The sequence below is a fragment of the Myxocyprinus asiaticus genome, chromosome 3 (assembly GCF_019703515.2).
Source record: "Myxocyprinus asiaticus isolate MX2 ecotype Aquarium Trade chromosome 3, UBuf_Myxa_2, whole genome shotgun sequence".
In the NCBI taxonomy this organism is placed as follows: domain Eukaryota; kingdom Metazoa; phylum Chordata; class Actinopteri; order Cypriniformes; family Catostomidae; genus Myxocyprinus; species Myxocyprinus asiaticus.
The window spans coordinates 8,722,845-8,742,786 of record NC_059346.1 but is presented as its reverse complement, the minus strand read 5'-3'; the positions used below and the strand labels follow the sequence as shown (position 1 = coordinate 8,742,786).

Genomic DNA, 19,942 nt, shown 5'->3' with positions numbered 1-19,942 from the left:
CAAAGTGAATCGATACAAAACTCAGATTCAATGAAACAAAAATGCTCACATATTACGGGTTTTTGCTATATTAAATTGTTTTATTTTTGCATATAAATGAATTGATTAAATGTCATTTAGTAACAAAGTGTGGAACATATGCCATTATTATTTGAAAAAACATTTTTTTTTAATTTTTTTTTTTTTAAATAAAAACTAAAATTAAATTAAAATAAAAAGTTTAAAATAGTATTTTCCAGGCCTGGAAAAGTCATGAAAATTGGATGAATATACTGTTTTGTAGTTACGCTCTTCTGATAAATATTTCATTGACTTTTGTTTAAACTAAAACGTGCCTGCAAGCCATAAATTTTGTCTGATTTGTGAATGAATTGTTCTCGTGTCGGATCTTTTAAATGAACAGTTCAGACTGGTTCACAAATTGGTCTGAATGATTCATTAGCTAATTGATCTGAATTTCAAATAATTCTTAAAAAGTCTTATCCAAAAATCAAATGACTGGAAAGAGCATGGAATAGTCATGGAAATTAATTGTTCTAAAAGTGGGAAAGAAAAAGTGGGTTTACTGTTTTCACATTTCTGGGTTTGGAACACAGAAGTGGAATATATATATACATTTATGCATTTGGCAGATGCTTTTATCCAAAGTGCCTTACAGTGCACTTATTACAGGGACAATCCCCCTGGAGCAATGTGTCTTGCTCAAGGACACAATGGTGGTGGCTGTGGGGATTGAATCAGCAACCTTCTGATTACCAGTTATGTGCTTTAGTCCACTACGCCACCACATCAGGGTAAACTTCTATAGCAGTGAAAGGGAGACAACAGCATATATTCTTTTTACATTCCCATTTGCTCCAAAAGCAAAAGAGAAACTCCACTATTACGTTTCCACGACTTTCTAAAAGAGGAAAAGAAATAGAGAGATGTAGATTACGGCTGTCAGAACAGAGAAAAGTGTCAGATTTACTGTCACTGCCTCAGCAGCTGTATTAGAAACCTCATCACAGCTGTGGTAACTATTTTTTTTTTTCTAATTAATGCTAGGGTAATAATACACAAAGTATAATGTTATAAATGTACACTAAATAATAAAAAAAAAAATTGAAATATAAAAAAAAAAAAAAATGGTTACAAGATTTACGATGCTATATTAGGCAGAAATGTGCCATCACAGTCTGTGAAAGGGTCCATTTTATTTATTGCAGTAAACATTCTGAATCTAGGGGGTCGCACACAACGGACACGTCTGGCAGACGACATGACGCATTCTAAAATTTGAAACAGTTGTTTTCTATGAATGTACGCACACCGCTGCCGCCACTTGCCATCTGTTGGCGGCGCCCACCTACAACTTCAGAGACTGCTCAAATTTCTGCCACGCCACGGAGTGCAACTCGAATATGTTCCATTAAATTCGACCCAAATCATTATCAGTGGACATATATTATATACTCTAGCCTTGTTCATTCTTTAAGAAGGGAAAAACCTTGGTAACTTTTGTGTGTAATGTCTGCCACGTGAATCGCATCGACGTGCCCTGTGTTTGATGCCTGTGCTGTGTCCTAGCCGCGACGTGATGCAGTGTGGCTCTTCTCGTCCGGTGTGCAGCCGCCTTCTGGCTGTTTCAGAATTATCTGCATATTGAAAGAAAAACATTTTGAACAAATATTGAAATATAATGAAGCATACAGTACTGTATAAAATATATATACAGTATATTTTTGCTATTTCACCCAGCTCTACCTCTCATGCTCCTCCTTTGTTCCTTTATCTCAGCATCTGTTTCCAGCTCTCTCCTTCTCTCTTTTTGCTCTCTCTCTTTCTCACACTCTGGGTCTGCAACTACTAATGGGCATCTTGGAAAGGTATGAACATAGGAGCTCCAGGAATATAAGGAGAAAGGCAAGGGTGTTGGGCTCATCAGGGAGGACACTAAACTGAATTTGTGATTTTTAGTGTGAACCTCACACCCCTCTGCTCCCCTGAGCAAAAAATAATCAAATTAAACTGGGTTCCTTGAGGCAAACTAACGCAACTAATGATTTTAGATTCAGAATTGCTGTAAAAAGTAAAAATCCACAGTTGTTACCTTAAGGAGCTATTTCTACATGATCTGACCCTTAAAGGCACACTCAGTATTTTTTTTCCTCATTAAAATAGTGTAACTCCTAAAGACATGAATTGTAATTTTGCAATATATGTAGGAAATCATGACCACTCACATAAAAATGAAGACTCCAGTCATATCAGTAACCTTATAAAAGCTGTTTTATTCTACATGGAGAGGGTCCACACATGGGGGCTGCCATGTTAGAATCACATGACCAGCCGAATACTTAATCTCAGTAACTGTCCTGTTATTTGACACTTTCACTCATTGATTAATCATGGCTGACTGTGAATGCTCAATTTCTTCAAGGGCATCTGGAACAGAAAACTATTGATTTTAAATTATGCTGCATCCAAGCTGCTAGGTATCAGCGTAAGTCGAAGATGCCACAAAGACAAAAGTTACTGAGTGCACCTTTACAATGTACCTTTGTTTGCATGACCTTTTGTAGACAGGTATATGTCTTGTAGTCTTATTAAAGGAAAATTCTGGGTTCAATACAACTTAAACTCAATTAACAGCATTTGCGGCATAGTTTTGAGTACCACAGAAATTAATTTTGACTTGTCCCGCCGTTATTAAAAAAAGCTAAAATCCTGGTTACAGTGAGGCACTTACAATGGAAGTGAATGGGGACAGACCATAAACATTAAAATACACATTGTTTAAAAACTATAGCCACAAGATGTAAACATTCTACATGTTAACATGATTTTAATGTGATCAAATCATGTACTAATCTTATCTTTGAAAAGTTATATGCAATACAAGGATTTCAAGGTGTCATTGTCATGACAAAGCAGTTGTAATATTGAATAGAACATTACACAGATAAGGAAGTAAGTGATTTTATAACAAGTTTGACTAAACTTGTGAAACGGTGTGTATTTGTATGTTTATGGACTGGCCCCATTCACTTTCATTGTAAGAGCCTCACTGTAACCACATTTTTGTGATTATCAACATTATGCCACACATACTGTTGATTGAGTTAAGTTGTATTAAACCTGGAATATTCCTTAAAATACTATTTTTGTCTCAAATATAATCAGTCAGTTTAGATAATTGTATATCTAACACATTATCTAAAAATAGTTAAATTGTGCATACTTCCTCCAATTCCTACCTTTTTTGTGGCTTCTTTTCAATAGTAGTTATTTTATTTATTTATTTTAAATTTATCCCCTTTTCTCCCCAATTTGGAATGCCCAATTCTCACTACTTAGTAGGTCCTCGTGGTGGCGCGGTTACTCACTTCAATCCGGGTGGCGGAGAACAAATCTCAGTTGCCTCCGCTTCTGAGACAGTCAACCCGTGCATCTTATCACGTGGCTCGTTGTGCATGACACCACGGAGACTCACAGCATGTGGAGACTCATGCTACTCTCTGTGATCCATGCACAACTCACCACGCACCCCATTGAGAGCGAGAACCCCTAATCGCAACCACGAGGAGTTTACCCCATGTGACTCTACCCTCCCTAGCAACGGGGCCAATTTGGTTGCTTAGGAGACCTGGGACCTCACTCAGCACACCCTGGATTCGAACTCGAGACTCCAGGGGTGGTAGTCAGCGTCAATAATCGCTAAACTACCCAGGCCCCCACAATAGTAGTTATTTGAAATAAAACTGGTCCAGCGTTAGTTCCTAGCTTATACACAGGCACTTACAATGGAAGTGAATGGAGCCAGTCCGTAAATGTTAAAATACTCACTATTTAAAAAGTATAGCCACAAGACGTGTGTTTGTTCTTTTCCCTTAATAATGTGAGGGACTTATTATAGAAATAAAATACTAGTTTTTCTCTCTCGCTGTCGCGTGCCAGTGCCACCCCTCCATGTGCCAATGATGACACGCGTGTCATAGGGTGCCGACCCATGTATTAGAGCATATGTTATTTAACATAATTAGGATATTACTTGTGTCATGATGTATGAGCAAACTGTGGTGAGAATGTGTCGTCTTGACACCTCGAGTTGTTGGGTGATATTAATGGGAGTGTCTTTGTCCTTTGATAATGGCATTGTCGATCAAGCTTCTAATAGAAGTATCTATGCCTCCCTTTGTAGTGGTTTTGTAAGACACTGTTGCCAGGCAATGGATATGACTGCAGTTGCATTGTTTCAGAAATGTTTACTCGATCTCATTAGGATTTGCTGGATCATTATCGGTCAACTTTCCTTCTTTCTTTTGTTTTCTTGCTTGGACATTAGCTGTCATAAAAGGGATAGTTCACCAAAAAATGAAAATTCTGTTGTCATTTACTCACCCTCATGTTGCTCTAAACCTGTATTAACTTTTTCTGTGTAACACAAAAGGATATTTAAGGTAGAATGTTAGTCTCAGTCACCATTCACTTTCATTTAATCTTTTCCAATAAAGTGTAAGTGAATGCGTGGTGACTGAGGCTAACATGAAACCTGGCATCTTCTTTTGTTGTTCCACAACATTTTTTATCCATCTGTACTTGCAGGGCCAGCCCGTGGGTTGTTGGGCCCTAGGCAAAATCATGAAAATGGGCCCCTGGTGTGAAAATGGCCAACTTGATGAGCAGATTTTTAAAATAAAAAGCACTAAAAAAGAAGCACTATACTGTATAGCTCAATAGATGCCAAATAACGTGTCCAATAGCTTTTTTTCCCAATTTGAAGATGCATGCATAATGGAATGTGTATTTTAGGTGCTGTGTCACGTCACCATTTTCAACTTATTTGAGAAGTACAAATAAACCAGTGTCTCTAATATGAGGTCATTAATATGAGGTCATGGAAATTGCAAGTATGATAATTACTGGGTAACAGTAATTAAATAAAATGACATATTTTAAATAGGGCCTCTAAACACAACACCTTGAAATACAGTATGTTCACTCTATTTGAGTTTTTGCATCTTTATATCTGCAGTGCTTTAATTCCTTCCTCAGCAGTTTCTGCTATCCTTTACACAAAGTAAGCCTCAAAGTCTCAAATAGCTACAAAGCTATATTTTAACGTAACTTATTTCCTGTGTTTCTGTCATACGTATTATTCAGCAAGGTGCGATCAGTGTCTAATAATACTGTGAAAAGAAGCCGCACAGCAGTTCCCAGCAATGCTTTGCGTTATGAATAAATTATGCAGATTAGTGTGTACTGCTTAGCTTTATTTCTTGATGATTTTAGATAGACTGCTGTTATTTTATTTGTTGTAACTTTCAGTTATTTGTCTTTGTGTGATTATTCAGAGCTCATTTTATACTTAATATGTTGCTTTTAGATTTCACCGTCATTGTGATTTGTATGGTAAACGATCAGGTCCACGCGTGTTGCATGTTCTCGTGTGTGTGCGTGCGTGCGTGCGTGCGCGCGCGCGTGTGCGTGTGCGTGCGTGCGTGCGTGTGTGCGATAGAAACCGTTGGACTGTGGAGAATTTCAAAACAAAAGTCATCAATGTTAATCTTATGACTTGTTCATTTACTTTGCACGTGTTCGTGGGGCCCCCCAAGGCACGTCGGGGCCCAAGGCGGCTGCCTGTATCGCCTGTAGGATGGACCAGCCCTGTGTACTTGGGAAGAATGTTTATAACACTTTTACCAGACTATGCACACCTTCAAGTGAGATTAATTATGAAGAATGAAATCTTTGACATCTGCTTCTGCTGTTTCTTGTTTTGCTTTTTTGTGTAATAAGATACATTCATCAATTTAGAAGAACAAACACAGGAATTATTGACAGCCGAAGCCAGGCCACAATCAACTGTACAACAGACAGATTCATTTGCACATTTCTGTAGCAAGAAAGTGGTGCTTATCGTCAAAAATTGACGATAGACAAAACCACCATGGAGTGTTGAGAAGAAGATGTTTAGAAAAATACATAAACAACCTTTTGAATCTCTTTATTTCATACGTGGAACACTAAATGAGATGTTTAGTAGAACGTATACACTGCTCTTTTCCATGTCCAAGTGAGCAGTGATTTATACTACCAAGCTCTACCATTAAAATAGTCAGTATGACTTGTAGGCTAGGCTATAATCAGAAGAACAGACCAAAATGTTAGTCATTATTCACTAAAAATCATTTTTGCTAAATATTACATGGCATTTCTTGTGTGAAATATCCACTGATTGGCACTAAAAGTGAGTTAAATGTTCTCGTAAACAGATGAGGTTACTCAGGTTTTAAAAGGATAGTTCACCCAAAAATGAAAATTCTCTCATCATTTACTAAACCTCATGCCATATGTATGAATTTCTTTCTTCTGCTGAATGCAAACAAAGATTTTTAGAAGAATATTTAAGCTCTCTAGCTCTATACTATGCTAGTGAATAGTGGCCAGAACTTTGAAGGTCCAAAAAGCACATAAAGGCAGCATAAAAGTAATCCATTAGACTCCAGAGGATAAATCTATCTCTTTAGAAGCGATGCGAAGCGAAACATGTCAATAATTAAGTACATTTTTACTCTCTGATAAACTCTGCTCAACCAGCCAAGTAGTTACAGTGGTTATTGATTTCTCAATAGTGTTAGCAACCTGACATCACAAACTTCACACAACTCCTGGCAGGTCAAGCAGTAGTCATGCCTAAAACTTTGAAACTTCAAGTAGCTTGTTTGTCATCTAGCCTGTAATTAAAAATGCTAATATGAGCATCTCTCAGGCCATGTGAGGACTGCAAGAAGGGTCCTCCAGCTGTGCCCACTGCACCCCTCCTTAGGAGTGGCAAACACTTATCTCCCATCATTCTCAAAGAGTAGGAGTGTGTCCCCTGGAGTGAATATGTCTTGTAAGGCTTGGTTGTAAAGGGCCCTCAATTGTGTGTAGGGCACTGTGCCCACTAAGCCACAGACCAGGGGAAAACCACAAGAGGGAGGAGCCTGTAATCATTGTTTATTCATGTTTAGAGTCTGTGGAGTGTGTATTGTGGGTTCCAAGCAATTTTTTGACAAACAATCTTTGAAAGAAATTGACAGTTTTTACTCTTTAAATACTTTAAATACCTTTTTCCTTTGAAAGTATTAGTAGCTAAAATGTTCAGTTTGCAACATGGCTTATGCCCCCGACATGATTAGTTGTGAAGCTCATGCGGGCATTATGCATTCGAATCAGGTTCATCATATTTGCCAGTCACATTCTTCGCTCATTTCCCTATCAGCCCTAAAAATAAGCGTAGCGAAAAAAATATAAAAAAAATATTTTTTGTTCTAATGTTGATTTTTTTCTATTCAAAACAGTAACACTAAGTCTTTTGACAAGCAAACAGTTGCAAATTACAGTTACACAGTATGATTACATTTGCTTTATAATCGAGATACAGCAGGTTTTTGCATAGTTGAGCTAGTCAACTAGTCTTCATCTCTCTGTCCATATACACATTACACAATGCATACTCGAATATTTGAAAGAAGGACATCAGCTGAGAAAGTGTTAAAAACACGTTGCACGTCACCTCTCTTTCGAAGCATCCGAACAACGCGTGCTGCAAAATGTACAGATTATTTTTATGCTTTCTCATGAGTACAAGCACATACTTTTTAACCAGGTTATTAATATTGCATGTACAGCAGCCCCAGGAATGGATCAGTGTAATATTTACATTTATGCATTTGGCAGATGCTTTTATCCAAAGCAACTTATAGTGCCCTTATTACAGGGACAATCCCCCTGGAGCAACCTGGAGTTAAGTGCCTTGCTCAAGGACACAATGGTGGTGGCTGTGGGGATTGAACCAACAACCTTCTGCTTACCTGTTCAGTGCTTTAGTCCACTATGCCACCACCACCACCACTCAGAAATGTTTGTTTATTTGCAATTTTAAACCAAGCATTTTTTTGTTTAGAATATTTTCATATTGTGCCATTATACTGGGTAGAATGTTATTTTGTATGTGTATGCATTTTTTAAACAAGTATTTTACTTTTTCATAAAGGGACAATAATTGCCCCCTGGATTTGATTTTCAGGGCATTTTCTACATTTATGAGGGCATTTTTTTAAACATAAATAATACTATAATACACTGTATCCTGCTTTTATTCAAAACTTCTACTAATTCAATCTCTTAACATAAGATCTCAGTGAATAATTAGATTGAGAATATATTACCTTATAAAATTTAATCAAATATTTTTTTATGTGATAATGTGTATTACTAGGCTTAGAATAGAATATTAAGAACTATATCAGATGTTATAAACATAAACAGAGAAAATCATTACGGGGGCATTTTCTGCCCCCACAGTTTGAATTTCAGGGGCATTTTTGTCCCTTTTGGTGGCATTCTTTTCCCTAAGCCCACTTTATCTTTTGACACTACCTGATACAGTCTGAATGCAAGTACGCAAACCTGTCCCATTCTACTTACTGAACGTGCACTCTTGTGTTGGCTGTAACAGCCCTCAGTTCTCAAGGGGTTACTTTAAAACGTCTTTGCCATTAAAACGGATTAATTATTATTTAGGTAGCTTACTATAAACATATCAGCTTTAACTTGCTCAAACTGCTGGTCGCATGAAAGTAGTTGACATTAGACCCCAATTCCACCTGGTATTACAATGTGTCTCGGGTGATCCGATCACATGTAGTCAGGTGAGACACATCACTCTTTACACCTGGTCACTTTAATGCATCTTCTGTGACCACTTGTGTTTGGATTTGGAAGGGAGTGCGAAAAAACAGTGCGCTGTTTCTCCCATATGCGGTTGAAATTTAATCTAAGCACAAACATAACATGTCAAGCAGAATTATCCATTATTTTAGTGGATTACCTGTATTAAAGGAGCTTCAGGTGTTCATGCTTCTTGTCTGTTTTGATATCAGACACACTAAAGAAGAGCCGTGAAGCTCTCGTGATTGTGTATGTATCCTTTTTTAAATTTTCCGATCAGATGTTTATTTCCTTTTAAAGCCGCTCGTAACCCGCAAACTTTAAACTCTTGTTTTAATGCAGCGGTTAATTGACAGATGAGGGGTGGCGCTTCACTGCTGCCGGGACGCATACAGGATGGATTAGCATTTACACCTCAAATGCGATGTGGTCAAATGCGTATTTGAGCACATTCGTATGTGGTTTTTGTGATCTGATCAGAAAATGTTTTAGATCTCGTTCAGACCTGTATTTAGCGTTGACCACATGTGATCTTATCACCCAAAACGCATCTGTGGTGATGTGGGCGTGGCCGAGCGACGTCTGTGCAGAGCGAGGCCGGGAGAGGAAGAGCGGTAAGGATTGACACCTGTGGGAAATGATCTCTAACAGCTGTTCTGTGCTTCAGTGAGAGCTGGAGGGGGATAAAAATGGTGTCCAGACTGCCGGAGGAGAGAGAAAGAGAGACGCATGATGCTGATGGAGTGTGATTCTGTTTGGGCTGAAAAGCCATTCATTTGTGTGTTGCACTGAAAGAGTGTTATAAATAAAAGACTCACGTTGGATTGTTCACCCGGCTCCCACTTCATCCTTCAGAGTGTTAAAAACCTTGTCACAGCATCACAGCAGGTAAGAACGGGGTCTAAAAGAGAAAATTGACCGTAGATGAAGATAGTTTACCCTAATGCCCGCCCCTTGTGGCAATGCTGAAAATGCTAACATCTTCCAAACCCGTATGACTTTATTTCTTCCATGGAAGGAGATCTTAGGCAGAATGTTAGCCTCAGTCACCATTTATTTTCATTTCATCTTTTTCCATACAATGAAAGTAAATGGTGACTGATGCTAAAATTCTGCCTGACATCTCATTTTGTGTTCCATAGAAGAAAAAGTCATATGGGTTTGGAACAATAAGTAAATGATGAAGTGAGTAAATGATGACAGAATTGTAATTTTTGGGTGAACTATCCCTTTTAAACAATTTGCTTCAATTACATGTAACCATTTTTTTTACAATTAACATATTTAACCAGTTTGAAAAATAATTTATTTCACTGAGTCGTTTCCATCCATCTACCTGTCTTTCAGCTGTTCTAATTAAAAATGGCATCAATCAAATCACAGGAGCAAACCTGCTCTCCCAGAGTAGATGACATTTCACATTACTCTGGCATTTAATTTCAGCATACGTTTTCGTCTATTCCAGAAAATACATTTAGAAAATGTACTAAAGGGTTAAACCAGAAAAAACTCCACATGTTTAATATCAGTGTGTTTGTTCACAGTAATGCGAGGTTAAAGCAATAGTTCACACAAAAATTACAATTCTGAGTAATCTTGAAGAGAAATTTTGAATAATGTACTGGCCGCTCTTTTCAAATCAGTTACAATGGAGCATTAAATCGTTATAAAGGACACAAAAGCCCCTTAAAAGTACCATAAAGGAAGTCCATCTGACTCATGCGCTATATTCCAAGTATTTTGAAGCCATATAATATCTTTGTTTGTGGAACAGGTGATGTAATTTTTCTTCATGGAAAGGTATGCAAATTTTTTTTACTGCGCCCTGAAAGATATTAATGAAATAAGTGTCCTGAGATATCTCACCGATCTCTGTGACAGCTCTAGACTTTGTAAACAGCAAACAAAAAAGACACTTTCTGCCTGTCAATCATTTTGCCCATTCTCATAGTATTGTAGCTGCAGCAAAATATTGAGGCATAATGCCATTTTTATGCCATGTTGCTCATAACATTTGTCTGTTGAGGACACTGTTTTATTGCTGTTGTTTTTAACAACCATTTCTGCTCGGTGTCGGTGTCAAAAAAGCTAATTTGGTATCTTTGGAGTGTGGGGTTTTGGAAAAAGGGGGTGTGGCTAATCCAACGGCTCAGCTTGTCGAAATTCTAGAATGGCTAAAATCGCTTACAGCACATTTTAGTTCACTGTAAATCTTCCTCTCCAGTAAACTAAATCTGCGAGTCAGTGAGTTGAACTCAAGAACTGGATCAGATTTATGAATGAATCATTCTGAATGGTTCTGTGAACTGGATCATTTGATTCATTAAAATAATCTGCTTTAAAAGAGTGATTAGCTCACGAAACAGACATCACTATTTCTCTCGTGAATGTGCCAAGGAAAGCTAGAAAACTTGGCATATAGGGCATGAGTCATATGGACCTTTTTTTCCTGACACTTTTATGGTGCTTTTTTTGTAATTTTGGAGCCTAACAGCCTGTGGACATGCACACTTCATTATTTAGAAATGAGTGGCGTGTGATATTCTTCAAAAATACACTTTTTGTGTTCCACTGAATAAAGGAAGTTATACGAGTTTGGATTGGCATGATGGTGAGTAAAAATGACAGGATTTTCATTTTTGGGTGAACTATTCTTTTAATATCAATGCAGAACAGCACTCATATGTGTGTGTGTGTGAGAGAGAGAGAGAGAGAGAGAGAGAGGGGAAAGAGAGATGGAGGAAACATTAAAAACTAGCGATCGACCAATATGGGTTTTTTAATGGCCGATGCTGATATCCAGAGAGCAGAGTGGCCAATAGGCTGATACAATGCCGATATATCACACTAAATATAGTATTAAATATGGTAAATAACATAAACATAAACTTGCGAAAAAATATTTAGCACTATATTTACTCAATTTCACACTAAACTTTAACTTAAAAAAAGAATCTAAAAAAATGTATATTGTATTTTAAATGGTAGATAGCAGTTTCTTCTGATTTCTGTTTAGTCATCAAATTTTAGTAATTTATTTGCACATGAAGAAATTGTTAATATATTAGGAAGAAGGAAATAACAGTACACACAGTAGTCCAGCAACCATGGATGGCATGTCCACATTAGCAATCGCATTTTCTCAAAAAATTCTGAATCAAACTAATTGCACCTACAGTGCATAGTGAATAAGACATTTACTCATAGCATATGTGAAGTGCTTTTACTTTGAAGTTGCACTCCCGCGCTCATGCGGATCCAGCGCGAGCAGCAATCTCCTGACAGTTTAAATGGCCTGGATCGCCTGCTTGGATTGACTGTCATGATTTGTGAATCAGAGGAACTTTTGATCCTGATCATGAAGTTTTTGATTCTGGCTGATGGAATACACGCTTCAGAGGAAGATATTAGATGAGCTCTCGATGGGAAGAAAACGCTGGATTTTTGTGAGGTTCATGAATTACATCTTTTTAAACGAGACATCTGCATATTTGCACTTGGTATATAATAGAAGTTTTACAAATTTTTGCCTTTTATCATTAGAAAAGTTACAGGGAACTGTTGAGGAGAGACTGTTAAATATGTGCTTCAGAGGAAGATTTATGAGCGTTCCACAGGATGCTGAAGTTGTGTGAGGTTGGTTTATTACATCTGTTTAAACGAGATATGCGCATATTTGCAGACAGTATATGATATTAGTTTTATTGATATTTGCCTTTTTATCATTAGACAAGATAAAGTTAAAAGTGACAGGGAACTGTTGTGGAGAGAGAGGGAGAATGAAACAGGCGAGTACTTTAACATTATGAGCTCAAACGCGGCTGCCGCGGCTGTTATATGCGGGCTATTTAAATGAGACTGTGTTGCACACCGATCTATTATTGTAGTAACACGATGGCATGTAGTAACAAAACTAACTGTGACTGGTCGTTTACATGTCTCAGTCGCTTCACATGCAAGCAGGCGATTTTCAGCGCCCTCAAGAAACAAATCGGCAAAGGGGAAAATGTATCGACCGAAGCCAATAATTTAACAATTCTGAATATTGTCCGATTTATTGGCCTCTGCGATATATCGGTCGACCACTATTAAAAACACAACATGATGGAGGTTTCTCATCCTGTGGGTCAAAAAGTGGATCACTAATACATAAAGCTAACTTAGAGCTTTGTGTTTGTGTCATTTAATAGAGAGTGAAATTATCTTTTAATCTCCCTGTCCCTCTATTTCTTCTGCATGAATGTTGTGGATGCAAAGGGATTAGCTCCACAATGACTGATTCAAAGAGGGTTAAATAAGAAGTCCATTTACATCACATTAATTAAAATACATCAAGTCAAAATTATGGTCATAAAAAGGGAATATGGGAGAAATGCACCTGAAATACGATTATAATCTGATAAATTATATGATATGAAATTGGTACTTATAGAATGGATCTTTGCACTTACAATGTGTAAAAATGTGTGAAACTTGTTTTACTTGTACTTATTGTAATCATCTACAATAACACCATCCAAAACAGTCAGACACCTAGGGGTAACCATCAACAACCAACTCAGTTTCATCGACCACATCTCAAAAACAGCCCGATCCTGTAGATTTGACCTCTACAACATTAGGAAGATAAGACGCTTCCTCTCTAATCATGCTTCACAACTTCATGTTCAGTCTTTTGTCATATATAGACTGGACTACTGTAATGCTCTTTTAGCCGGCCTTCCTGTATGCACAATTAGGCCTCTGCAAATGGTCCAGAATAACCCAAGAGAGCCCATGCTACACCCCTCCTTGTCTCTCTACGCTGGCTGCCGTTTGCTGCACGCATCAATTTCAAAGCTCTGATGCTGGCATACAGAACAGTCACAGGGTCTGCTCCAGCTTACCTAAAATCATTCCTACAGAGCTACGTTCCCACCAGAAGGCTGTGGTCTGCAAATAAGTGACTTCTTGTGGTACTAACACAAGGCACCAAATCACTTTCCTGGACTTTAGGCTTCACTGTACCTCGTTGGTGGAACGATCTTCCCAACTCCATGTATGAAGCAGACTCTCTCTCTGTCTTCAAAAAACTGCTAAAGACGCAACTTTTTCATTACCACTTGACCTTCCACTCATAACATATTTATATATATTTTATTTATTAAAAAAAATTTTGTTTTTACTCTAATCTCTGTCTTGGCTTGTACTTTTCTAAATACAATTGAAACATTGTAATGCAGCACTTTTCGTGTTATTGTCTCCTTAGGATGAACCACTTATGTTGTATCCTTCCTCAAGCATCAGCTAAATGAATTTAAACCAGAATATTCCTTTAATTTCTTCATTACAAAAATATTTTGGTACTGTTTAATAAATAGGTAAGTATACTAAATATGTATTTGCATTTGAATATGCAGTAAGCGATTTTGTATTAATGTTATTTTTTTTTTTTTTTTTTTAAGAACAACTTGATGACGACAAATTACACAGTAATGGAGGTGAGGCACCATCAGTTTTTTCTTCCTTTTCTTTTTTAAGTCTGTCTGTTTTCATCATTCTCGTATGTCTGCTTTAGTGTTCATTACATTCAGACATTTCAAATTCACTTTACTCTCAGTCACACATTTTCCTTTAATCTTTCTCTGTCTGTTTGCCATGATAGATGCAGTCTGAGTTCTCTACACTGTTGACATCCCTCATCTGGCACTTGGTATCAAACTCATTTTCACTTCTCTTCTCTTCTCTTCTCTTCTCTTCTCTTCTCTTCTCTTCTCTTCTCTTCTCTTCTGGTGTTTGGTCTTATTGTCTCACCTGGTCTCTTCTCCTTATCTCTTCTCCTGTCATTTTCTTGTCTCTTTTTGTCTCTACTGTTCTTGTTTTGTCTAATCTCATCTCTTCTCTTCTCATCTCTTCTTGTTTCATGTTTTTTCATCTAAATTTTTCTCGTCTTGTCTGTTCTCATCTATTGTCTTTTCACTTCTCTTGTCTTGTCTTCTCTTCTTGTCTCATCTTATCTCTTTTTGTCTCATTTCTTTTTCGTCTCTTCTCTTCTTGTCTCATCTGCTCTCTTCTTGTCTGGCCTCATCTCATCTCTTCTTATCTTGTCTTGTCTTATTTCTTCTTTTGTATTTTCTCTCCTCATCTAATCCCTTCTCTTCTCATCTCTCAATTCTTTTCTTTTCATCTCTTTTATCATTTATTTTCTTGTCTCATCTCTTATTGTCTCATTTCTTACAACTCTTGTCTCATTTCTTTTCGCCTCTACGTTTCTAATTTCTTCTTTTTTTCATCTCTTCTTTCATCTCTACTTTTCTTGATTTGTCTCATCTCATCACTTGTCTATTCACTTGTCTTGTCTTGTATTCTCTTATCGTCTCATCTGGTCTCTTCTTGTCTCTTTTTGTCTCTACTCGTCTCTTGTTTCATGTTTTCTCATCTAATCTTTTCCCGTTTTGTCTCTTCTCATCTCTTGTCTATTCACTTCACTTCTCTTGTCTTGTTTTCTCTTCTTGTCTCATCTTGTCTTAACACTTCTGGTCTCATTTCTTTTTCGCCTCTTCTCCTCTTGTCTCATCTCCTCTCTTCTTGTCTGGCCTCATCTCGCCTTTTCTTGTCATGTCTCATTTCTTCTTTCATGTCTTCTCTCATTAAATCTCTTCTCATCTCTTCTTGTCTTGTTTATTTTTGTCTCTTCTTTTCTCATTTATTTTCTTGTCTCATCTCTTCTCTTCTGCTCTCTTCTTTCATCTCATCTCATCTGTTCTCATTTCATATCTTCTCATCTCTTGTTTTCTTGTTTTGTCTCATCTGGTCTCTTCTCCTATCCTCTCTTTTCTTTTCTTTTCTTGTCTCATCTTTTCTTGTTTTGTCTCATCTCTACTCATCTCTTCTTTTTTCATGTTTTCTCATCTTTTGTCTCTTCTCTCCTCATCTCATGATATCGCTTTTCTTCTCATCTTTTCCTGTATCATTTCTTTTCATCTCTATCTTTCTTATTTACTATTGTCTTATCTTTTTTCATCTCTTATCCTCGTCTCATCTTTTCTCATCTCGTCTTTTCTTGTTGTCTCCTCTCTACAAAATGTTTTCTCATCTAATCTCTTCTCGTTATTTCTCTTCTCATCTCTTATCTATTCACTTCTCTTGACTTGTGTTTTATCCTAGTTTCATCTGGTCTCTTCTCGTTTCATCTCTTCTCTTCTCATCTCTTCTTGTCTCTTTTTTTCCCTTTTCTTTTCTTGTCAGGTCTCCTCTCCTCTCCTCTCCTCTCTTCTCTCCTTTCCTTGTTCAGTGTCTTGTTCTTTCTCTTGTTTTACCTCATTATATTGGTGTATATTCTAACACCACACTCTCTGTCCAAAGGATCCAGTGGAAACCAACCCAAGCAGGACTGGTCCATTCAGTGGCCCACTTCTGAGTCGGGTAAAGAAAACACCCCAGTGGGGCCAGCAGACCACAGTCAGTGGGTCCGTCTCCAGCTCGCCCAGAGCCCTAAATTGCACTCCCGCTATAGCCAGCACTTGTGCCAGAGCCCACAGGCACTGGCACCCCCTTTCTACTCCCCTCACCCACAGTTCCAGGCGGATCGCCTAAATGTGGACCCTCACTCTGGCCTATTCCCCTCCCCTCTGGATACGGGACATCATTCTCTCCCTCCATCCCCAAGACAGAGACACTTTGCCCACACCCCTCCCCGGACTCCCTTAGTAGTGAACACCATGACTCCTCCAGCAACGCCTCAGGTCAGGCGCAGGAATAAACTTAAGGCCCCTGGAACTCCACCGCCGGCCAGCCGGAAGCTCATCCACCTTCTGCCAGGGTTTACAGCTCTACACCGCAGCAAATCTCATGAGTTTCAGCTGGGAAACAGAATAGATGACGCACAGACACCCAAGTAAGTCATACTACATTATACAGTACTCAGTGTCCTATATTATGCAATGCATTTTAAATGTTGATTGCTAATATCTAATTATACAAAATTTTGTGCGAATTGCATGCTGGTTATGTTGGTCTTTTTAGCAGGGAAGATGTGTTCCTAGACATCATTTACGTGTGATTTTTAGGTATGATCCAGAAGCAAAAGCCAAAAGGTAGACAGCAAAATTATGCTGCCTTTTAAGATAATTCGTTTGGGTGAAAATGTAAGGCAACATCATATAAATCCTTCACAGATAAATGTGAATCATAAGGTATTTAAAGATTCTGGTTCCACTTTAAGATTTAGTTTCCTTAAAGATTCCATTAATGGATATACCGTATATCATAAATGTTGTCATAAGAACAGCTGTCTCTCAAAGTACAGCATAACACAGTAACAGTTCTTGGTTAAATCGAGTGAGAGTCAGATATGACTGAAAGTAATGAGTGAATCAGATTTTATATTCAGTAACCATGTCGACTGATTTGGTAAATGAGTGAGCTGTTTTATAGTGCTGATTCCTCTCTTTTGATCCCTATTTGTTTGCCGTGTTAAACCATTTTGGAAGTTGCTGCCTATGTAGATCCTTTAAAATCAGTCACATATGAGGTTACTTGACTGTAAGAATGCTGCCTAAGAAGGTAGCAGCCTATGTAGACAGTAAACAGCAAGGCAGCTCTCTAGATTTTGGAACAGAGCTTATGTGTGTGTGAATGAATAGAGAGCGGCATTAGGTCAGTGATTACCAGTCCCCCTGTTCTGATGTATTCCAGACCCTCTCCATGTCCCTTTAATAAGGGCCTGGATTCTGAGAATGCCAGCAAATAGGGAAATCCAATCAGGACAAAACTATCCCTATACCACCACTAGACCTGATTTGGGACTTGTATTATCCATTTGAGACTTTGTAGTTTAATGAACAGGACAATTTGTGAACAGGCACTGATAAGGCTTGTACCAAGGAGGTCATCGTTTTGTATAAGTATCAGTAATTTTAGGCATGCACATGCATGGAATACGAAAAAGGGCAGGCAGGTCTCATAGTTTGGTGTAAATGTATTGCTTGAGTGCATTTGGTTGTAAAAAAGTACAAATGTAGAAACCAGCACTCCACTTAAAGTCCCTGTGAAGTGTCTTGACGAGTGCAGTTTGGACACCTGTTTTCAATTTCCGGTCTCCAGTGTTTTCACTTGCATTGGCATTTGTTTTTAGCGGATGATGTGATGTTTAGAGTATTACATTTGTAAAAATGATCAAAAAAGCATGTGGCTCCATAGTGCCGATACTTTAGAGTCACAATGACCATTTTTTGACAGTGCCTCACCTGTCAAAGTTTAAGGAGTGGGTGCATGAAGTGAAGCTATGAACCGAGGTGAGTTAAATTGAAATCATAAACTACTTTGAGTTGTTATGACAGCCAACGACTGCACAAGTTGAACCTGAACTCATTTTTACTACAACTAACACTTAAAATGGTTGTTGTTCTCCATCTGGAATGCTTGTATTGGTATGTTTTACATTGCTTCTTATGGAGACCAGAACCAATAAACAGTCCAGCAGCGATTAGAATCATCATGGCGGCGTGCAGTGGTTAGTCAGGAAATCTTTGGATAGGCCTAATCTGCAAGTTATCAGACATATATTTTTTATTATTATTTACAACCAACAACAGACCATTTTCATTTTTTAATCTGAATTTTAATACATTCATACCAAACGAGCACTGTGATTGAGTGCTGTCTTTGACTGCTTGTGTCTTTCAGCATTTCTGCACGTTTAGATGAGCGGAAGGAAAAATAGATCCAATCGTATGCAACTATTTGCTTATATAGTTTTTTTTTACTTTGAATCTTATGAAACATGGTAAATAAATAATAAAATCACTAGTTTATTTTTATGTGAGTATTGATTCTTGCAATATACCATCAGTATAAGAAGTATTCTATACAATTTTTACAACCTAATGAACTTGTCTGTCAAACCTAAATTGTTGCTCTGCTATTGTTGAAGAATAATTTCTGTATGTAGCCATAGTTAAAAGAATCATAATGTTTCACTTCATGTGGACATTTTCACCATGATTGTTCTCTGACTGGATTTACACATTTGCTTCAGCTGACTAAGAAGTGCTGTTTTGAATTCTCTTCTTACCTTAATAAATGATGGGTTAGCACTACAGATATCTCATTAGAACAGCTGTTTAGCTGAATCCAAAAATAATGAGACATCATAACTAATAGCTACTCTCAGCACAGTGAAATGAATAAGTTACACACCTATTGACAATGGAATTGGAATTTCTATTGATTTTATAGAATCATGGCTGCATAAAACATGTATAGCTCTTCTGCAGTATATATACTAACATGAAATGATTATGATTATGAATGATAAAGTTTAAATGAGATTACATATTGAAGAGGCATGCTAAGTTACACTATTGACAATTAATGATTAATTAATTTTGAAGACGTACTGCATTATTGATTATTGTGAGAATTACAAATTGTAAATGAAATCCAGACCAAGACTTTAGGTTTTTAGATCCAGACCAGGACTTTAGAATTTGAGATCCGGACCAAAACATTGGGATTTGAGACCCAGACCATGGCTTTACGTTTTTTTGTTATTAAATTTTTTTATTGATTCCAGGACAGACAAAAATAAATTTAACCACAAAATTATACATTAGGAATCAACTTAAAACCCTTTATAACCCCCCCGCCTGCACAAATATAAAATAACTAAATACCCACATATAAACAGACACACAAATATTACATTAAAAAAAGACAAAGTTCAACATATAGGAAAAATAAAAAAATAAAAAAATAAAACAATTTTGTCTCCCTCCTCTGCCCCACACTAGGACCTCTCCAAATGAGACAAAATAACTGCCCCATTTTCTGCCATAACTCAACAGGTTCTCCAGCCGTCTGGAAGTCATCTCCTCGAAAGCTGCCACTTTACCCAACTCGGTGCACCACTCACGAAATGAGGGTGCAGCAGTTGACTTACAACCCCTAAGGATTAGCTGTCTGCCAATCGTCACGCTGGTTAGGACCCAGCTTTTCATATATTTATCTCCTATATTCAGGACCCCTCCATCACCCAAAATACAAAGTCTGGGGCAAAATGAAAACTGAGTGTCCAGTACGTCACACATAAAACGCTGGATACTCAACCAAAATTTCTGAATCTTAATACAACCCCAAAAAACATGGATTATGTCCCCGTTTTCTGACTGGCATCACCAGCAGGTGGGTGAGTCTTTAAGACCAAGCCTGTACAATCTAGAGGGGGTCCAGTAGAACCGATGCAAAATCTTAAATTGCATCA

At 37.6% G+C, this 19,942-nt stretch overlaps 1 protein-coding gene across 1 annotated transcript in view; it reads left to right on the top strand.

Annotated features, from left to right (window-relative positions):
* LOC127430129 (kinase suppressor of Ras 2-like) overlaps positions 1 to 19,942 on the top strand; it is a 166,957-nt gene that overhangs the window by 24,499 nt on the left and 122,516 nt on the right. Inside the window, exons 4-5 of the mRNA XM_051679645.1 lie at positions 14,145 to 14,180; positions 16,045 to 16,576. Of these exons, the coding sequence (XP_051535605.1) occupies positions 14,145 to 14,180; positions 16,045 to 16,576 (568 nt within the window). The remainder of the gene's footprint in view (positions 1 to 14,144; positions 14,181 to 16,044; positions 16,577 to 19,942) is intronic.